General features: G+C 36.6%; 2 protein-coding genes across 2 annotated transcripts; one reads left to right on the top strand and one right to left on the bottom strand.

Annotated features, from left to right (window-relative positions):
* The first annotated feature begins 13,295 nt into the window (after window positions 1–13,295).
* LOC130724636 (uncharacterized) lies at window positions 13,296–17,312 on the top strand. Its single transcript, XM_057575916.1, has 6 exons — window positions 13,296–13,462; window positions 13,615–14,632; window positions 14,733–15,512; window positions 15,587–16,257; window positions 16,351–16,639; window positions 16,738–17,312. Exons 1-6 carry the CDS (start codon window positions 13,296–13,298, stop codon window positions 17,110–17,112), a joined length of 3,300 nt encoding a protein of 1,099 aa, XP_057431899.1. The 3' UTR covers window positions 17,113–17,312.
* Window positions 17,313–17,702: 390 nt separating this feature from the next.
* Window positions 17,703–18,158, bottom strand: LOC130724626 (uncharacterized). Its single transcript, XM_057575905.1, has 2 exons — window positions 17,997–18,158; window positions 17,703–17,915 (listed from the first exon to the last, which is right to left on the bottom strand). The coding sequence occupies exons 1-2, from the start codon at window positions 18,156–18,158 to the stop codon at window positions 17,703–17,705; spliced, it is 375 nt and encodes a 124-aa protein (XP_057431888.1).
* Window positions 18,159–21,099: the final 2,941 nt, after the last annotated feature.

Genomic DNA, 21,099 nt, shown 5'->3' with positions numbered 1-21,099 from the left:
AGTTGTACTGGGAAACTGAGAAATCGGACAAAGATAAAAACAATGTTCCTAGTACATTATAATCCATCATCAGAATGCAAAACTATCAAAAGAAAAACAATAAATTAAAATACATTATATACATGCATTAAGTAACTTGTGTGCAATCTCTAATGGAAATCTGTCTACTTCTCTAGAGCATGGAAAAAAACGTTGATCATTTACTAATAGAACAATGTAAATCTGTCTACTTCTCTATTTTTTACCCAACCGTTTAGCAATCTCTAATTAGAGCGGGAAGATATACCTTGATTAATTCCTACGTTTTCCCCATCCACTGTACGTGAAGGCCAAACACCCATTTTCTTTCAACAGGGAACTATGGTCTACTTCCTGGAATAAATAACAAAAACAAAAGAATCGCATATTATTATGCCTTTCTCCAGAGAAATTGAAAAATACTCAAGTTGTTAAATCATTTAGAATCTTACCAACTTTAACTTGATGATGCTGCTTCACATTTACCTTGGTGTCAAAATCTATTGAGGTTCTGGAAAAACATGTAAATATCTAAAACGTTGTAGCAAGAAATTCATGGAATGAGACAAAAAAAGTTTACCTTTTTCGTTAACAAAGACCTGGCCATGAAAGAACTCAGCAAACTTGAAAACACCATTATGGTACTTGACAATATATGCTCAGGAATATCTCTGATGCTTGCGACTGCAAATATAACAAAGATACCAAGAATGAATTCATAAACCCCATTCCTTCTTTTTTTTGGTTAACAAACCCCATTCCTTCAAATTGGGAACGCAACGCGGTAATCAATTATGATTGATGAAAAAGGAAGAAGAGAAAGAGGGGTTACAGAACCTGGTGTTGTCGGGGCGGAAAGAGAACCAATTTGTAGCGAGAAGCGAAGTTGTTGTATTTATAGAACGCTGGCATCTATTTCCCCTGTAACCCTAAACGTACGAATTGAAAGGAGCAGACATAGAGTGACAGGCTTTTGAACGCTACAGTACAGAGAGTAATAGGGTACAGATCATAGCTGAAAAGGACATGAAACAGCTGGAATTCGCGAGTTGAAGAGGAGGAATAGGGAGAGATAGATTAAGAGGAATAGGCAGAAAAAGGGTTAAAGAGGAGGAATAGTTTCGACAATAGCTTCGGATGTAGGCACAGATGTAGGGAGAATGTTCTGGAACAGGGGTGCCTATTACGACTAGAATGATATCAGACTCAGAGGAAGGATGAAAGGGAAACAGGGAGAATATAATAGGGAGTATAGCATAATAAGGCCCAGCCCATCCATCTCTCCCGTCCAACGAAAAAAGTTGGTGCATGAACAGTAGAATCCAATCCTTCCTTTGTAAGGTAGTAGATTAGTGCTAAAGCGTGCTCGTAGGATGCAAATTGGTGTTGTTACGCAACCATATATGTAAAGGCGCGCAACAAACATTCTCTTCTTTCTTGGTGGTTGCGACCGCTATAGTGTGTCCAAAAGCTGAACTTTGACACAACGGTGGCTCATGATTGGATGTTAAAAATCTTTACGGTACATCAGTGCATATATTTTTTTGGTACATTGAAAAGATATATTACACCTGTAATGATTAATCATTGGGCCTCCCCAACCCATATTTATAAATTTCATTTCGTTTTAGCTGATTTGTTCTTATTCACGTTACCTATTACTTTAAAAACCTTCCACCAATAACCGATCGTCAATATAGATAAGGAATCTAAGTTACATTGTTTAATTATTTATGCTTTGTTTCTGTACCCTGGATATTTTTTCAATTGAATTATTTGGTCACTTAGCATATATAACTAATATTTTCTTAATTGAATTATTTGGTCAATTAGCAATATAACTAATTTTATAGTCCTGTTTGCTTTTTGGTCAACGAAACGCTTGAACTTTAGACAACAAGGATTAATATTATGCTTTCATAAAAATAAAAAATATATATTATGCTTTCATTTAATGGACTCATCCATGTCAAAAGCATTATCATATATCATTGTTAATTTTTTTGGTCTTTTATGTTATCTTGATATAAGTCGGGCAGCTTATCTTTTGACACGAATTGGGTGTGAAACTAATTATTTCAAATAAATAGAAGATATAATAAAAAATTTATATATCGTGATTATTATTCTGCAAATGATGATCATCCCTTCTTGAGAGTTTGAATCCTATCCTCGTTTAAGAGAGCAATTTCATAACTACAAAGTCTTTGTACGTAGGTGATGGTGAAGACTTAACTTAAGTATGAACATCTTACTTATTTCTTTTTGATTAATTATATGACATAATTTTCTATCCCTATCTTGTGATGATAATATTAGTACTGTCTTATGACTTTCCATTGCATTATAGATCCCCGAATGGCCGAATCTGATAAAATAAGGATAGTGGATTAATAATGCATCATGTATATCCATTCTTAGAATCATTCAATTGGCTATTAGGATTCTACACGTCAAATGTAACAGGTGCTACTATTAAGTTATATTTGGTTTTCAGTTTGAAAGTGTTTCCACTCAATGGAGGTTTAAAACCTATTTCATTTTTTAAGCATTAGAATGTGTGATCTTAAATTTCAATGTCTTAAACAGACTTGCAAATTGAAAATCAAACACCGTCTTTGATTTTTTTTTTGTTACAAGAGGAAAATAGACCGTCTTCGATTAATTGGCTATTTATCCATTCATATTAATTTATGTCCTTTAGATTTTATAAAGTACTAATGCTCCATAATCCTTATGTAATATGTAGTGATATACGTGTGATAAATTTTCATATTAAATTAAAAAATTAACATTAATTATTTTTTTAAAAGCAAATTAACATTAATTATATCATGTTCTAACTTTTAAGTAGAAAAAAACTCTTATTAATTCTTAATTTTTTTAATTAATACCTCAATATTTGGAGTTGTTGACAATTATATATCAACTCCCACTTTGTAATAAAGAGTTTAACCATTATGCATTTATGCATAGACATTTGACAGTGTAAAAATGTTTTACGCACCAATTCAATTAGACTACATCAATTTATTATTTTATAATTAAATGTGAATTTATTAATACTTAAAATAGAAAATGAAATAGATTTGATTGAAAGTGTGTAAAATTCTTTAGAAATTTTGTATATCGTATAAATATGGGTTCATTTAGTGTACACAAGAATTTTTTTGTGTAAGGTTGCACTACCCTAGATTTACCTGTTATGATAAGTCACTCTCCAGGTCAATCTTTTTTTAATTAAGAATTTAATCCTGATTTAACTCCACTGTTCAAAAAAAGAAACCACCACCACCACCACAAGATTCACCACCAGATTATCTCATCCTTTTTCAACAGTCACACCACCACCAACTGATTGAAGAAAATCCAAAACAGAATCCAACAAAACCCAAACTGAGCCACCTTTTCCCCCAATCTTCTTCTTCTTCAACGAAAAACCCAAAACCCACCACATGAAAAATCCCCCAATTGAAGAAAACCCCACAATCTTCTTCTTCTCACTCAATCAACTCCTTCCTTCATCACTGGAAAATTAACCAGGTCTGAACAAATCGTCGACCACAGTGGAGGAGGAGCATCAAAGAAGATGAAGCAAGAAGAGGAAGAACCCATATCTGTTTGCGGTTCTGATCTCCTCCATGATCTGCTTGACCATCGCCAACATCACCTCCCTTCCCCGCCGCTACTTTGCCGCCACCACCTTCTTGTTGTTAATTGCAAAACCATAACAGGATGAGGTTGAGTTAAGAGGTTTAGATTTTGTGAGAGGAAAGAATAATAGGGTGAGGTTGAGTGTAGTTGGTTTAGATCCGGTAGTGGGAAGAAGAATAGGATGAGGTTGAGAAGGGAGTGGTGGTGGTGATGATCGGGAGTAGAGGAGGAGGGATTGGGGAAGGAGGAGGAGTAGATGAGTTTATGGGTGGTGTTGCTGGGTGGAAGTTTTTGGTGCTGATGTTGGTGGGTTATAGGGGAAGAGAAGGAAGAGAGGGCGGGGATTGGTGTGGGAGGGGGGAGAATCAGGTGGTGGCGGCGGTGTCGTCGGTTTCGGTGGCGGCGTCGACGGTGGCGGTGTCAGCGGTGGATGGGGTGGAAGATGATGCGAGGAAGGTGGTGGAGAGAAGGAGAGATTAAACAACATAAATGTTTAAATTAAAAACATAGAAATTTAAAAGAAAAAAATGAAAAATATAAATGACCTGAAAACCTACAACAGCAGGTAAAAATGACATTTGTGCAACCTTACACAAAAAAAAATTTGTGTACACTAAATGAACCCTACAAATATATATTTTGTTTTTTTTGAAGGCATACATCAATATGATGTTCGGGCTTATCCCCTTTGCTTTTACAATTTAGAATATTCAAAAGTCACCGAAGCCACGTCAATACAAGAATCAAGATTCAACAACCAAAATATTCGACTGTACTTTCAACTTTCAAGTACATCTTTATAAAATAAAGAAATGCTTTGGTGCGTTAAATCAAATTAAGGTGGGATAATACTTTAATTTGATAGTTCGTAAATGATAACTTAAGTTGTAAGAGTTAATGAACATATGAATTGAGAGGAGGAGGTTCATGGATCAATTCATGAGGGTGCAATTTATCTTTCTGAATACTAAAAAAAAATTAAAGTGTGATACCTAAAATGATGTGTACTAATAGAAAATATACATGTTGTAATTGAATTAACATATATTTATATTAATGTTTTCTTTTATAAATTTTAAATGTTAATATTACTATCAATATTTGCTAAGTAATCCTCCAAATAGTTTTCAACCCTTCATCTTCTCTGGTTCACCAATTTTTTTTCCAAAGCACAGGCACCAGAACCTGCACCAACGTTCTCTGGTCACAATCTTCAGATGTTGCTCTCCCTGTTGTCAATAAGCCTCGACGAGAAGAACCTTATCACTCTTCGTTCGTCGACCACGATTTCTACATCTCATCCTCCTTATCTTCTCTCTTTCTCTTTATCTACCCTTCAATTCCACGATCTCATCTTCTTTCGTTGACGATGAGAGGGTCTTGACATGGTGGTTGTGGTACGATGAAAATGGAGGTGAATGAGTGGTTAGGCTCAATGGCGACACATATCTAGGTTTAATTTACTGGTTGAGGTTTCAGAAACGGGAAATGTGACTCAGTTTGAATGACGCAAAAAATGTTGGCTCCAGCGATTATGCGGTGGAGTTGGGCAAATCCACGGTGGCACAGTTGGTGTTTCGGTGACAGAGTTAACTGGGTGGCGGGTTGATGGGAAAAGGGCCACTGTGGTGGTGTTTGGGAGCGTGGAAGAGGCTATGGAGCGGTGGTGGTTCGCCAGGATGAAGTGGTTCAACATTTATAAGCAGAGGGATTTTGCACACAACCAGATGATTTTGCACACAACCATTTATAAATCAATGACTCTTCAAATTCACCTGCAACTTCAAAACAGGGTAGAGAGATAAGGTAGACACTAGAATAATCATCTGAAAGCTGGTAAATCACCATGATCACTCTCTTCTAGGTAGGGATTTGAAAAACAACAAAGATTTTAAGCTTATTTGAAAATAGATCTAAAAATATAACACTGGGATTCTTCCAAATTAAATATGCTTAGATCTGCACATGTCGCTCAAATATGCTCTACGTCGACAGATCAGAACAAAACAATTGGAACTTGGCGCCTCCCTGTGAATAATTGAAGTCTAGGGTTTTTAATGTCGTTTGGGGAATACATGCCTAAAACTTAAAAGCATTGTGGATGATGAACATGAGATGCGAACTACTATGATTTGAACTTGGTGCCTCTCTTTATTTTCTTATGTTTTTAGGATGATTTGAATGAGACGCGCAGCATCATGAGATATTTGAAATATTTGAAAAAGTATTGGTGGAGGTGGGGGATTTAGTAGTGATTGTGGCGGTGGTGAAGTAAAAGAGAGAAGAGTGAAGGGAGAGGTAGGGGAAGACAGGAGAATGACATTTTTGTAATCTACCATTTAAATTATTATTTAATATTTGTTTATAGCTGTTTAATTGAACCATTTAAAATATTTTATTAATATCTCTAATTGTGGAGAAAAATTGTAGAAATATTTTTATATAGTTCACCATTAGACCGTTAAGAAATATATTGAAATGAAGAACAAGGGGTACTTCAACCCAATACAAGTAGGAAAAAGAAAATGAGTATTTCAATATATTTCTTATTGCCTATAAAAAAAAAACCATTAGACCGTTAAGGTTCATAATGGTCTCTCATGGATCTGGTCAATAATAGTCAACGGCTCAACGCCTTATAAATATACCCTACTGAACTTGTGCAATTTATATGATTGTATATTGTCTATCAATAAGTTTGTTTTGGGGAAGTAAATGCATTTATGGATGCTTTGACTCAATGTTTTGTTAACACCTCATTTTGGAGAATTAGATTTTTCACTCACAATTTCGGTTTTTTAATTTCCGAAATATTTCATAATTTTATATTCCGAATTAATTCGGGATTTAAATTCCCGGAGATGCAAAATACAATGTAACACCCCATTTTAAGTGAGAAAATACTTCGGGAACTCAATTTGTTTTAAGTAGCTAGGACGACAAATCCAACTCTCCTCATCTTGAGGTGAAAAAACTAGAGGAAGAAGAGAAATAAAAAGAAAAGGAGATAGAATATGAGATTTAATATGTAATATGATATAAAATGATGAGAAAAAAATTTAGGTGAAAATAGTGTGAAAACGATTTAAAGTGTGAATGAATCAAAATTCAATAATCAGGATTTATGCGCTTTGATTCCTAATTGTCTTGTATTTTGAGTTCTACTTATGAAATAAAATGAGTTGTTATTTCCAAAAAAAAAAAACAATAATATGTTGGGGTTGTCTAAATGACCCATGATAAAGTTTGGGTTAAATAATTCATCATCCAATCACATTGGAGATAAATGAGTTGAAATTTCTATATTTTATTTATTAATTTATTTTCAACTTATTTATCTCCAATGTAATTGGATGATGAGTTATTTAACTCAAACTTCATCATGGGTCATTTAAACAACTCTAATATGTTGTTTTGTTTTTCTCATGGGGTGCTTTGTTCAGGTGCTTTCAGTCATGATGTGCACCTTGACATTTAGCTGAGTCCATTATACACACACCACAAAGATGCACACGCAGAGGCAACACGTATCCATATGCTAGATACAGTGCTCTGGATGATTCTCATGGATTCACCAACAGTAGAATTAAGGGATCGAATAAGTAACAATAGCCACAAACATAAGCACTTTTTGTTTTCTGCACCATAAATCGGAAGTGGATTTTGATTCATGCATTTCTATATGTTGCTGCAAAGAATGGTTATAGTCTTCTGGCAGATTCTCATGTGTCCACCAAAGCGCAAAATATGGAAATAATTTAGAGGCATACTACTTCTCATGTGCCCACAAAGCACAAACTAAGGAAATAATTGACAGCCACAATGGAACCCAAATTTGTTAGCTAGGCCGCATCTGGTTCATATATTTGTTGCACCATGCATGTTTAATTGTTTATATGTAAAAGTTGTGAGAGGTTCAAAGAAGGGTTTCTTTTCTCTTTCTTTCAAACTACTTTTATTATTTTTAGTATATATTCGATCATCACATTTTTCATTATAATTTCTTGTTTAAACGAAAAGATAAAGGTTTTTCCAAATGTAACAAAAAAACTACTACCTCGTTTTTTATTAACTGTCAACTTTGAAGAAAAAAATTGTTTTTATACATCTGTCTATTTAGAGTTTTAAGAAAACATTAAATAATATTTTTTCAAGAAATGTCATTGCAGGACCAATAAATGATAAAAAAATAAAATGCATTCTAAAGGGTGAAATAGGAAAAACCAATAATATTTTCATGAAAATTAACAAAATTAATTGCACTATTTAATATTGGCTTAATCCTCATATTAGTCCCTGTCTTTGTGTCGCCGTCTGAACCAGGTCCCTGACCGGAAAAATTTGTGGCATCAATCCCTCTTGTTCAAAAATGTTTGGAGCCAGTCCTCGCCGGAGCTCCGAGCTCCGGCGAGGGATGAAGTGGCATGCTGACTGTTTAAATAAAGGTGACGTGGCACTTAAAAAATAATAAAAAAATAAAAAAGGGTTTAATTAACATAAATTAACTATTTCTAATCCTAACCCTAACTTAATTACCCAAATCTAATTAACCCCAAATCAAAATCCCCAATTCAGAACCAACCAGGGAGATCTTCATGTTCCAGTCTCATCTTCTTCCTCAGGTTCCTTGTTCCAGTTCCAGTTTCACCAGCAACCCTCCCTCACCTCTTCCAAAACAAAGCTTCTGAACCATCCCTCCATCACCTGCAAACCACCCCTGAAACCCACCCCCACCCAAAACCCATCGCAACCCACCCCACCCCACCCTCACCTGCAACCCGCAACAGAAACCCACCCCCATCCCCACCCTCACCTGCAACCCACCACAGAAACCCACCCCCACCCCCATCCCCACCCTCACCCGCAACAAACCACAGAAGCCCACCCTCACCCAGAAATTGAGCCCACAAATCCCATCTAGAACGAAGGAGAAGATAAGAAGCAGAAGACAGATTTGCTATGGGTATGAAACAAAGCTTCCTCTTCTTCTTTTCGATCTGGCTTGCTTGCTTCCTCCTCCCTCCACCCCTGAAACCATAAGAATATCGAAGAGGAAAGGGAGGATGTTGATGATCGGACCAGGAAGAGCGGAAGAAACAAGCCAAGCAAACCTATGAGTCTCTCTAAGCGACCGTCTTTGTGGATTTTGGCACGGGGGGAGAAATCGACGGATACTTCATCACCAGAGCTTGAATCCATGGCGGAATGGGATGGTGAAGAACTTCCGAGTGTTTCTTTTTATAGAGAAGGAAGAAGTGGGCAATAATGTTATGGGCAGAAGATTGGGACGTGGTGGGAGAAGTGAGAGGAGAGGAGGAGAAGAAGAAGATGAAGATTGGGATGTGGTGGGAGAAGTGAGAGGAGAGGAGAAGAAGATCATCAGGAGAGGAGAAGAAGAGGAAGAACAGATGAACCCTAATTTCAATTGAGGCAATTGGGAATTGGGTTAATTTGGGGGAGAGAATTAGGATAAGTTTGGGGGAATTAGGATCAGATTAAGTTTAATTAGGTTAATTATGTGTTTATTATATTAAGTTATATTATTTTTTTTATTATTTTTTATTTTTTTAAGTGCCACGTCACCTTTATTTAAACAGTCAGCATGCCACTTCATCCCTCGCCGGAGCTCCGAGCTCCGGCGAGGACTGGCTCCAAACATTTTTTAACAAGAGGGATTGATGCCACAAATTTTTCCGGTCAGGAACCTGGTTCAGACGACGACACAAAGACAGGGACTAATTTGAGGATTAAGCCTTTAATATTTGTATTTCTTATCTATCTTGACAGGTATATAGGAACAGTAGTAAAAGATAATGAAAGGAAATTTTAATCGGGAGAAATGAATGAAAATTATATAAAAGTGATTTTTCCATATCCCCCGCAATAAATAGATAAGTTATTGTCAATTCCCTTAAAATGATCTTTAATTCATCACCATCACTTTCCCGAGAAAGTTAAATTGGAAAATGCAAGAGGAGGAAAAATCTAAGGGCCAGTGTTGGGAGTTGGGCAGGTAAGTTTTGAAAGAGAAAGTAGACATAATAATACTCCCACTCTTCCTTAATACAATAATCCTTTCTGTTGGGGTTGATTGCAATGTTGGGGTTAATTGCAATCTAAGTCTCATATTGCTAATGAATGAGAAAAAAAGATCAAGTTATACATCTTGGAGAAGTCCCACATCGCTTAGATTAGTGAGGGGTGGGATGGTTCAAGACTACCTCAAGCTCCTTGTTTGAACACACCAAAACACCAAAGATGTAGCACCTGAAAACACTTTAAGTTTATATTTGTGTTTTCTTTTTTCTCTTATGCTCTTGTTTTAGAGCATTGTGAGATGTAGTTCAAATATTTACTTTGGAGAGTGTGGGTGTACTGGGGTGATGGGTGGTTGAGAGTGAAGTCTATGTGTTGTAACAATTCTCATCACATAGTATTTATTCTCTGGTTGTCGGTTTTGACAACGTCCGTGGTTTTTTCTCCGGTTTTAGAGTTTCCACGTTATATTCTTGTGTTGTTAATTGCGCTCCTGGTTTATTTTACTTCTTCAGCTGTGTTATTTCCTAACACCTTCACTCCTTATTATAATAACCAAATGAAAGGTACACCTTAGTCCTTTTTATAAGAACTAACTTGAAATTTGTTGTGCATTAATTATTTTTGTACAAAAATGCCTTTATTTAATTGAACTTTCTTTCTCTTTTCACTTCTCATAACATTAATGATGCATAGAAATTAAGAATAATGAGTGGAGGATAACTTTGGAAAATTGACACTTTGTACGCGGAGCTGCAAGCGTTGGCGATGAGTCTGCGGTTCTTTGGCGAAAGAATTGGAGGAAGATCATTTGTGGGATGGATTATCTTTAAGTTGTTTGTGCGATTGAAAAACGTGGAGTTGAATTCCATTGTTATGGCAGCTTACTAATGAATATTTATCTTCTTCTCTTTAAAAATTGGGAGATCAAGATAGGCTATGTTCCCCGTGAAGGCAATGCACCAACAGATTACCCTGCTGGAATAGGAGTGCGGTTACAATACCCCTGTTGTTGATTTAGTTTCTCCTCCTGCAGAAGTGTTGCCCCTTCTTCACAAGGATTTAGTTGCATTGTAGTGTCGCTTTTAATTTTCCTATGTACCAAAAAAAAGCCGCCTAAATACTTTATTCATTCTAAAATGGTTGTTGTTTTAATAATTCAAAACTATTTATTACATTTTCTTTCATATACACCCTTATTTAATATTATATCTTTCATCCATACTTTCAATTTTCATATATCACAATTTTCACCAACCACTTAATATAAAATTATCATTCACTCTTTTTAATATAATTCAACTTCAAATAGGGTATTACAGTCAAATTTTATATCAATAAATAATCTTTTAAACAACAACCATTTTGAAATGGCGGAAGTGATAAATAGGTGCTTGTATCAAAGTCAAGAGGCACAGGTTGACTTGCAAGAGGGACATTTATTAATTATCCATTTTGACTACATGCGAAATTGATCACCTAAGTCTAGTTAGATGTTAGTAAGTGGAGGGATCGAGTGGTAAATAGGTTCTTTCATATATACCGCTTATATCGAACTGCGGTAGTGTCACTAGTGTGTTCATGTAAGAAGAGATGAATAACTAGTGGGGTGGGTGCATGGGGTAGGACGAGTGGGAAATGCAGCATGATGTTAAAGTGAACATATATAAATGCGTTTTATGACAAGATGAATCTAGACGCAGACAAAATCACTTAAGTACAACACTTTCAATGTAGTACTCTTTGACCAGGTAAATGGCCTTCAAATTCTTTTCCTATACACTTGCCCATTTGCAGGAAGGTACAAATTAAAAAAATCAGTTATCAAACATCAAGTCAAGTTGAGATGAAAGTGAAATCAAACAGTTGACAATCTATGAAATTAGGAAGAGGAAAATTAAGTACAGAATACTAGAATTAATTATTTATAGTTTTATACTAATGGTAGACTTTTCATATTAGTGTAAAAGTTGCTCCATGCATGCATGTTTAATTGTTTATATGTAAACGTTGTGAGAGGTTCAAAGAAAGGTTTCTTTTCTCTCTTTTATGTTCCTCATATTTTTCATTATAATTTCTTGTTTAAACGAAAAGATCAAGGTTTTTTCAAATGTAAAAAAAAAATAAAAAAGATAAAGAAATGTGAAATGTCATAATGAGAGTGTAGCGGTAATGGTGAAAATGTGAGATAGTGAGAGAAGATCTTAATTGGAAAAAATGAATGGAAAATAAAAGTAAATTTATTCATATCCCCTATAAATAGAAACGTTATTGTCATTTTTGAGTAAATTACACTCACCCCCTCAAGGTTTGCTAGAATTACACTCCACCCCATTTTTATATAAAATCTACAACCCACCCCATTTTATATAGAGGCAAATTTAGTGACGAAAAATATTCTTCATTAATAATTAGTTATTATTTAAATTGTTAATCAATAATTTCAAAAAATATTTTCAATATAATCCAATAAATTTAAACATGAAAACATCACAGTCCTCCTCATTCTCTCAATCTCGTTCTTCCTCCGTAAATTTACAATGAAAATTCTACAATAGCACACCTGACCGGTTTACAAACCATATTTCGAAGATAGTGAAACGTGCTTGTGTTTTCATATTCGGTAATAATTCAATTTTAATTAAAATAATCTCTTTATACCTCCAAATCTCCAATTTTCAAAATTGGATTGTAGGCCCAAAAAGCGACACAAATGAGTGAAGAAAATAGAGAAACAAAATTAATAAATATGAAGTAGATCGGAGGTTATTAAACCCAACGATACGGTGGAGCACCGTTTTTAACAAAATCCAACAACATCTTAAACCAACAGAGCGTTCGCTCACAACTTAAAGGGGTGAAGTTCACAAGAAGTAGTTGAACAAGTGGCTTAGGGGATGTGCCACGTTCTGGGGTTAAGGTCGCAACAAAACTTTGAGGCATAGTGGTGTCATGGAGTTTCATATTCTGGGACGGTGACCGCCGTGTTAAAGGGAGTAAAGGCTTGGTGGTGACGGTTTGTGGTGAGAAATATGATTTGGAGATAGATGGGACGTGGACTCAACAGACAGAATGAATGATTTTTTGAAATTTAATTCAGTAAAATTATTTTCATAAATTAATGTATGATAATGTATATGCATTAAAATTTTTTTTAGTAATTATTTTTTAGGCTAAAAAGCAGTTTTTGCCCCTGATGTTTCAGTTTTGTGCAAAATATACCCCCACACTATTTTTGTCATTGAAACTACCCTCCATGTTATTAAAAGGTCCACCGGTTACCCTTCTGTTAGCCTGACGTTAATTCACTAACGGAGAAGCTGACGTGGAATTTTTTTTTATTTTTAATAAAGCCACGTGGATTAAAACAATGAAAACTAAAAAAAAAAACAAATTGATTTGGGGCCCGGTTTGTAAACCCGATTTGGGGATTTAGGGTTCAAATCCCTAATTAGCAACCCATCATCGTGTTCATCGACGAGAGAGACAGGTTGAAAGAGTGAGGGAGAAAGAGCAGTGAGAAGGCAATTCGTGGAGCTGAGGGAGAAAGAGCCGTCCCAAAACTTGGTTGAATTCGACATTCTCACATGGCTGGTGGGTCTTCAAATCGTGGATGTCGAGGAGGTAAAGGAAGGGGGAGCCCGAGGCAGAAGAAGGGGAAGCATGTGGTCCCTGAGCATGGCACATGCGAAAAGCCAACATATGACCCTACCTCTTGGTGGGGGGAGAAATTTCCAGACAATTTCAAGTTTAGGTAGGTACCTTTTCAAGATTCTTTGTCAATTTCTTTATCACTTTAGTTTGTCTCTATGTGGTAGTGATGTCTTTATCTGGTTTTATCTAGTTGTGGTGCTTAATTTATTGGGATATTGAATGTAATCTTGACATTGTTTACATTATTTGTAGGCCCATTGCTAGAAATTTAGTAAATGTCCATGTCTGGCATAGTGGCAAGTTTGTGTCAGAACCTAGTCTGGATTATTTAAATGGTATATGTTTTACTGTTGACAAATGGGATGTAGATGAGATAAATTCCATTGATTTAGGCAAAGTTGTAAAAAGGTTGGGGTATGTCTCATTTAATATATGGTATAGACACCCTGATTTTGGACTTTCTAGTGGTTGTAAGCCATTTAGGGATGATGGAGATGTGGTGGCTTTTCTGAATGATGTAAAGGGACATAGTGAAGTTGACTTTTATGTTGAGCATTTAGTAGAGGAAGTACCAGAACTTGTAGATGACTTTCAGTTCCTTGAATACACACAAGCTGGTCAGGGTGAGGGAGTTAAGGAGAATGGTGAGGGTTCTGTTGGTGAGGGTTCTGTTGAGGGACTTAATGATGGCCAGGGTGGTTCTGGTGAGGGACAAAATGAGATTGTTTATGAGGATTGTGAGGTAGTTGGTGAGGGAGTTAATGAAGGACAAAATGAGATTGTTAATGAGGATTGTGAGGTAGTTGGTGAGGCAGTTAATGAAGGACAACATGAGATTCTTAATGAGGATTGTGATGTAGCTGGTGAGGGACTTGATGAAGGACAACATGAGATTCTTAATGAGGATTGTCAGGTAGCTGGTGAGGGACTTGATGAAGGACAACATGAGATTCTTAATGAGGATTGTCAGGTAGCTGGTGAGGGACTTGATGGAAAAGATGATAGTGAGATCAGTTTAGATGACAGTGACTTTGATGAGAAGTGGGAGTGGTCCAAAGTCCTTCCAACCTTTGGTTCAGTAGATGAAGACCAAGTTGCTACCAAGGATAAAAATCCAGCTTGTTTGGATGAATTTGCAAATGAGGATGGAGCTTCTGATGACTTGGAAACACCACCTGACAGTGATGATGAAATTGGTCAGCAAAGGAAAAAGTTCCCAATTTTCAAACTCCCTCCAGATGGTGCAGAGGTTAAGTTTGTAGTTGGGCAGGTATTATTCTTCTTTGACATTTACTATTTTAAGAACATTTCTTTGCTGTTTTAAGTACATTTTTACAAAAGAACATTTTCTAACTTGTCTTTTGTTGCAGAAATTTACTACTTCCAAACTCTTTAAAACAGCTATTAAAGAGTATGCTCTTCAAAGGAGGAAGAATGTAATTTTAGAGAAGAGTGATAGCAAAAGGGTTGTCATTAAATGCGAGGGTGAGTGTCCATTTTATTGCAGGCTTTCCAAGTATGAGCAGAACAATTTCTGGCAGATTGTCTCACTGGTTGATGAGCACTTATGCTATAGGACCTCCAAGAATCGCCATGCCAGGCCTAAGCTACTTGCCAAGAAATTGATGCAAACAATAAGGCATAACCCTGGAATGAAGTGCAATTCTGTGGTTGCTGAAGGCCAGCTTAGGTGGGGAGTAGTGCTGAATAGATTTCAAGCATCAAGAATTAGGACAGCAGCCAAAAAGATGATTGATGGGGCAGAGCAGGAACAATATAAACATCTAAGGAGTTATGCTAATGAGCTATTGAGGAGCAACCCAAACAGCACTGTGATTATCAAAAGTGAGATGGGAGCGGATGGCCCTGTGTTCCAGAGAATTTATGTGTGCTTTGCTGCTTGCAGAATGGCTTTTGCAAGACACTGCAGACCACTCATTGGATTGGATGGCTGTTTCTTGAAGGGTGTTTATGGTGGACAGCTGCTTACTGCTGTTGGTAAGGATGGGAACAACCAGATGTTCACAATTGCCTTTGCTGTTGTTGAGGCTGAGACTAGAGATTCATGGGAATGGTTTGTGTCCCTATTACTGGATGATCTGAACACAATACAATCAAGGAGGTGGTCATTTATTTCAGATCAACAGAAGGTCTGTTTTCCCTAGGCTTCTATTATATATGACTATGTTTGTATTGTATTTGACTATGTTCTTTGATATTTCAGGGCTTGGTTCCCACCTTAGCAGCATTGAGTGAAGATGTGGACCATAGAGTATGTGTTAGGCATGTTTATGGAAACTGGAGAAAGAAGTATCTAGGAGAGGAAATGAAAAATGCACTATGGTCAGCTGCTAGATCATGCACTGTGCCTCAATTTGACAGGGCAATGCAAAAGCTTAAGGAGATGAATGAAGAAGCATGGAAGGATCTATGTGAGATACCTCTTAAGCAGTGGGCAAAAGCACATTTTAGTACTCATTCTTTGTGTGACCTGCAAGTGAACAACATGTGCGAAGCTTTCAACATGGCAATTCTGGAACACAGGGATAAACCCATCATATCACTCATTGAAGGCCTAAAGCACTACATCAGCTCTCGGATTGTGAAGCAGAGGGACTTAATGTTGAGGTACAAGGGAAACATATGCCCCATGATTCAGGAGAAATTGGAGGCTCACAAGTTAGCAGCACAAAACTGGGCACCACATTGGAATGGTGATACCCTTAATTCAAAATTTGAGGTTACAGATGGGACTAACAAGTATCGTGTGGAGCTGGCCAAAAATCATTGTGCATGTAGGAGATGGGATTTGACAGGTATCCCATGCTGCCATGCTATTCCTTGCATGTGGCATAACCGTACTCACCCTGAAGAATATGTGGACAACTACTATAGGTAATGGTTTAGCCTTGTGTTAATTTGTGTTGGTATACTATAGGTAATGCTGCCATCATAATGACTTCACAATTTTATTGTTTTGTTTTGTAGGAGAGATACTTTTCTGTCCACTTATGCATATATAATTGAACCAAACAATGGTCCCATGCTCTGGCCTGTCAGTGATCTGCCACCACTAAATCCACCATATGTGAGAAGGGCACCTGGAAGACCTAAGACTCAAAGAAACAAAAAGAATGATGAGCCCAGGAATCCCTACAAGCTTGCAAGGAATCAGACCAAGGTTAAGTGCAGTAGGTGTGGAAAGTGGGGTCACAATATAAGAACTTGTGGAGGGAAAACTGGTGCGGATAGGGAAATAGAGAAAGGGGGGAACAAGGTAATCCACTTAACTTTGAGAATTAATGTCTGAAGTTTCTATGTAATCCACTTAACAAGGTAATACTTGTCATTAATTACCATATGTCACACTTGCAGCAAAACTCAAAGAAGACTCACCCAAAACCTAGAACAAGAAGTGCAAGGACTGCTGATGCACCTCTAAAGCCTACATACAAGCCTGCTGCAAAAGGAAAGAGGAAGACTAAAGCAAGTGAGCCTACTGCTTCTCAGCCAATGACAGCTCAAGCTAATGGAAGTCAGGCAAATGCATCACAACCACAATCTCAAGCTAATGGAAGTCAGCCAAATGCATCACAACCACAATCTCAAGCTAATGGAAGTCAGCCAAATGCATCACAACCACACTCTCAAGGTAGCACAATTACAGCTTCATTACCACCAGCTGGTGTAGCTAGAAGGGGAAGAAAGAGATCAAGAGCTGGACTAGGAACACAAGAGAGCACAAGCTGAATGGGAAAGTGCTTTGTTGTTTCTGCATTTTGTATTTTTTTTCTATGTACTTGGGAAGCCAAACTAGTATGGCCTATGATTATTGATATTTTGGTATGGCCTTGTATGACCTTGTAACTCTGCACTTTATTTTGATACTATTAGTTAAGTGTAGACCTTTATTGTTCCAGTTTAAATGTAGACAATTTAAAGCTTGGTTAAGTGTGGACCTTTATGGCCTTGTAATTCAAGCATCTTTATGTATCCATTCTCTTTTCAGTATCAATATCAATTCTGCATCTTTATGTATCCATTCTGATATTGCCATTTAAACTTGCAGATTACATTACATTTCAACAATTACATTAACCCAACATTACAATTTTGATACTGTTAGTTAAGTGTACAATTTTGATACTGTTAGTTAAGTATCCATTCTCTTTTCAGTATCAATATCAATTCTGTATCAATATTGTCATTCAAACTTGCAAACTCATTGCATTACATTTCAACAATTACATTAACCAGACATTACAATTCCTCCACAGTCTAGAACACAAAACACAACACTTAAACACTATAATTCCTTCACACCCTAAAACCCTAAAATTCTACTTCATCAGTTTCAACATTAGTGACACAGTTACAATCAACAGAACTGCACAAAAGGACCATCCTAGAACACAAAACTTCATCAACACAACTTGGCTCTTCTTCATCCCCTCAATTCTACGAAGAAGGCCTGCAATTATCTTCTTGTCACGTGGGTTGCCTTCATTCTCATCATACCACACAAAAAAATCACATTGCCTCATCTTTTGTTCCTGTCAAGAGTAAAATTAGGAGCAGCATTAGGTGGAGGAATTGCAATAACAATTAGGAACAAGATTAGCAAGAGAAATTACCTGGAACTTTCCACACCCATAGAAGCGCCTTCCAATGTTGCCATTTTCGTTCGACCAAGTAGTGACCAACGGTGCCTGAACTCCACACTTGCAGAAAACCCTCCTCCGAGAAGACCCAGTAGTCACAGAGCTACATCCCGAGATATGGCTTTCTCCACCCATCTCAGCCTCTACCGATCGCTCCTTCTCACTGCTCTTTCTCCCTCACTCTTTCAACCTGTCTCTCTCGTCGATGAACACGATGATGGGTTGCTAATTAGGGATTTGAACCCTAAATCCCCAAATCGGGTTTACAAACCGGGCCCCAAATCAATTTGTTTTTTTTTTTAGTTTTCATTGTTTTAATCCACGTGGCTTTATTAAAAATAAAAAAAAATTCCACGTCAGCTTCTCCGTTAGTGAATTAACGTCAGGCTAACAGAAGGGTAACCGGTGGACCTTTTAATAACATGGAGGGTAGTTTCAATGACAAAAATAGGGTGGGGGTATATTTTGCACAAAACTGAAACATCAGGGGCAAAAACTGCTTTTTAGCCTATTTTTTATTAGTGACAAATTTGTTTTCGTCACTAAATTTTGCCTTTATAAAAAATGGGATAAAGTGTAGATTTAAAAAAAAAATGGGGTAGAGTATCATTCTTACAAATCTTGAGGGAATAAGTGTATTTTACTTTTTCACTTAAAATATCTTAATTCATCACCATCACTTTCCCGAGAAAGTTAAACTAGAAAATGCAAGAGAAGGGAAAATCTAAGGGCCAGTGTGGGGAGTTGGGTAGGTAAGTTTTGAAAGAGAAGGTTTGCAACTTGATTTCCATGGGAAATTGCTGTCTTGCATGGCCATTGATTTTCGGCACAAAGGGGACAAATAAGAGCAGTTGCCGACTCTGCATAGTAATATGAGAACGCACATTACACGAGACAATGAATGTGAAAGAAACTCAAGTCCTTCATTAATGTTTAGTTTTTTTGTGTGATAGAAGTGTCATTCTTTAGAGACAATTATGTTCGAACCGAGAACATTCATATTATGATGGGACTAACTCTCCCAGTGAGGACTTTTTTTTTTTCATCCACAAGACTTGAACCCGAGACTAGGGATGATAATGGCTTGGGTCTGGGTAAGGTACTATAGTACCTATTCCGATACCCGCGCTTTCAAAAAGTACTTGTACCTGTCCCCATATCCGCGTGGGTAGCAACATGATTGCCCATGCTCATAACTTATGGGTATCTATATGTTCATACTTGTACCATTTACCTGCAATTTAGCTAACCAAAATATAAGTTGAATATAAAAAACTAAAATATAAAAAATATTATAAGCATTAATTAAAAATACTAAACACCATCAATATATTTAATTAGTAAAATCATTCAAATGTGTTTTTTATTTAAAGAAAAAGCAAGAAAGTTAACTCTAAATTTATAATTTAAGATTTGCAAATAAATTCCTACAATTGTAGGTTACTAACTTACTTTAAAAATAAGTGAGACTAAATTAGCAATCATAATAAAGTTTCACTTACATTTTTTTAGTAGAAGTTAGAAGTTATATTTTAAGTATATATATATATAGTATATATATATATATATCACCAGTTATGTGTGTGTAAGTATAATATGTGTGCGGGTATGCGGCGGGTCATTGTGGGTATTTTTTGCAGGAACATAATGGGTCTTAGACCCATTGCCATCCTTACCCTAGACTTTGCTTAAGAGGAATCAAGCATGTACCACTTGAACCAACCACTCATTGGTCATTAATGTTTAGTTTGGCTCAAAGTGTTCAATCGAAAATCAAACATATCAGTGTATATTCATGATATTCAATTCTCTTGAAACTTTTTAAATATTTGTTATTTCTGTTAATTTTTTTTTTGATATAATCGGACACCAATGCTTTTTTATAAATATATAAGAACAACGCCAGTGATTCAAGTCTTGCGCACAAGTCAAAAGTTATAGTCGGGTGAGCAAACCCTACAAGTATATGCAATTGTGCATGAATATTACCGAAGAGTTGTCAAATATAGTTTTATGATCCACTAACTCATTTTTTTCTATGAAACTCACTTAGTTCAGTCGTAATTAAACTCTTAGCCCGCCACCAAATTCGGCTATGCTTTCATTCACCAACGTAGGATTCAGGGCAAAACTTCTTCATCCACGGAGCAACATTCAACATCATTATTTTGGAGAGCTCTTTGGAAGGTTGTTACGCTTCCACGATGTCGGGAGCTTCCATGGGGAGCTGTGATGGAGATCTTGCCAGTACACCAAACTTTGCCAGTGCGAGGAGTAGGTGTTGACACAACCTGTCCTTTTTACTAAGACAGTGACCTATGCCCTTTTTACCTAACCAGTTGTGTCGCAGTGGTGGTTTTCTCTTTTGCCTGGGTTGCGGTTTTGTCACGGCGAGCTTCCCCAACACTATATGCAGCCGATTTTTGAGGCGGTAGATCCAGGAATTATTAGGCTTTGCTTGACCTCATATATGTTATTAGGGAGACAAAAAATAAATATATGGCTTAATACATCAGAAGGCCCCTGTAATTGTAAAGGGAATCAGTTCCAGGGCCTGTAAAATTTTCGCATCAAATTGGGTCCCTAGCAATTTTTTTTTTAATTCAATTAAGGACAAAATGTCGCCAGACTTCAATTTTATCCTAGTCAGCAATTCCACATGACATTTTTTATTTTTTTAAATCTAAATAATGCCACATGTTATAATTAATTGAAAATCAATATTAATCCTTAATTTTATGCTGGTTAGTAATTCCCAGTTTTATCTTTTTTAAAAAAAACAAATTAGTTTTTTTTTTCTTCTGAAAAACAAAAAAGTGAAAAACCCAAAAGAATCCGTTCATTTTCTTCATTCTGTGTTATGTTCATCTTCTTCCTCTATTCTATCTCTTCTCCCAGCCACCTCTCTTCCCCTCTTCCCCTCTTTTCCTCCCACACCACCCTCTTCCCTCATGCAACCAGATCTGGATTTTAGATCTAGATCTGTCTTCCCCTCTTCCTCTCTTCTCCTCCCACACCACCCTCTTCTGGCGTTTTGATAGAAAATGTTTGGGTTTTTATGTTCTGAACTTTTGCC

The sequence above is a fragment of the Lotus japonicus genome, chromosome 1, assembly GCF_012489685.1.
Source record: "Lotus japonicus ecotype B-129 chromosome 1, LjGifu_v1.2".
Classification (NCBI taxonomy): domain Eukaryota; kingdom Viridiplantae; phylum Streptophyta; class Magnoliopsida; order Fabales; family Fabaceae; genus Lotus; species Lotus japonicus.
This window is presented reverse-complemented; position numbering and strand designations above follow the sequence as displayed.

Coding starts and splice junctions, on each gene's coding strand:
- LOC130724626 (XM_057575905.1), bottom strand. CDS start 18,158: ATGGGTGGAGAAAGCCATATCTCGGGATGTAGCTCTGTGACTACTGGG. Junction 17,916..17,996: donor ATGGGTGTGGAAAGTTCCAG/GTAATTTCTCTT, acceptor TACTCTTGACAG/GAACAAAAGATGAGGCAATG.
- LOC130724636 (XM_057575916.1), top strand. CDS start 13,296: ATGGCTGGTGGGTCTTCAAATCGTGGATGTCGAGGAGGTAAAGGAAGG. Junction 14,633..14,732: donor TTAAGTTTGTAGTTGGGCAG/GTATTATTCTTC, acceptor CTTTTGTTGCAG/AAATTTACTACTTCCAAACT. Junction 16,258..16,350: donor TATGTGGACAACTACTATAG/GTAATGGTTTAG, acceptor TTTGTTTTGTAG/GAGAGATACTTTTCTGTCCA.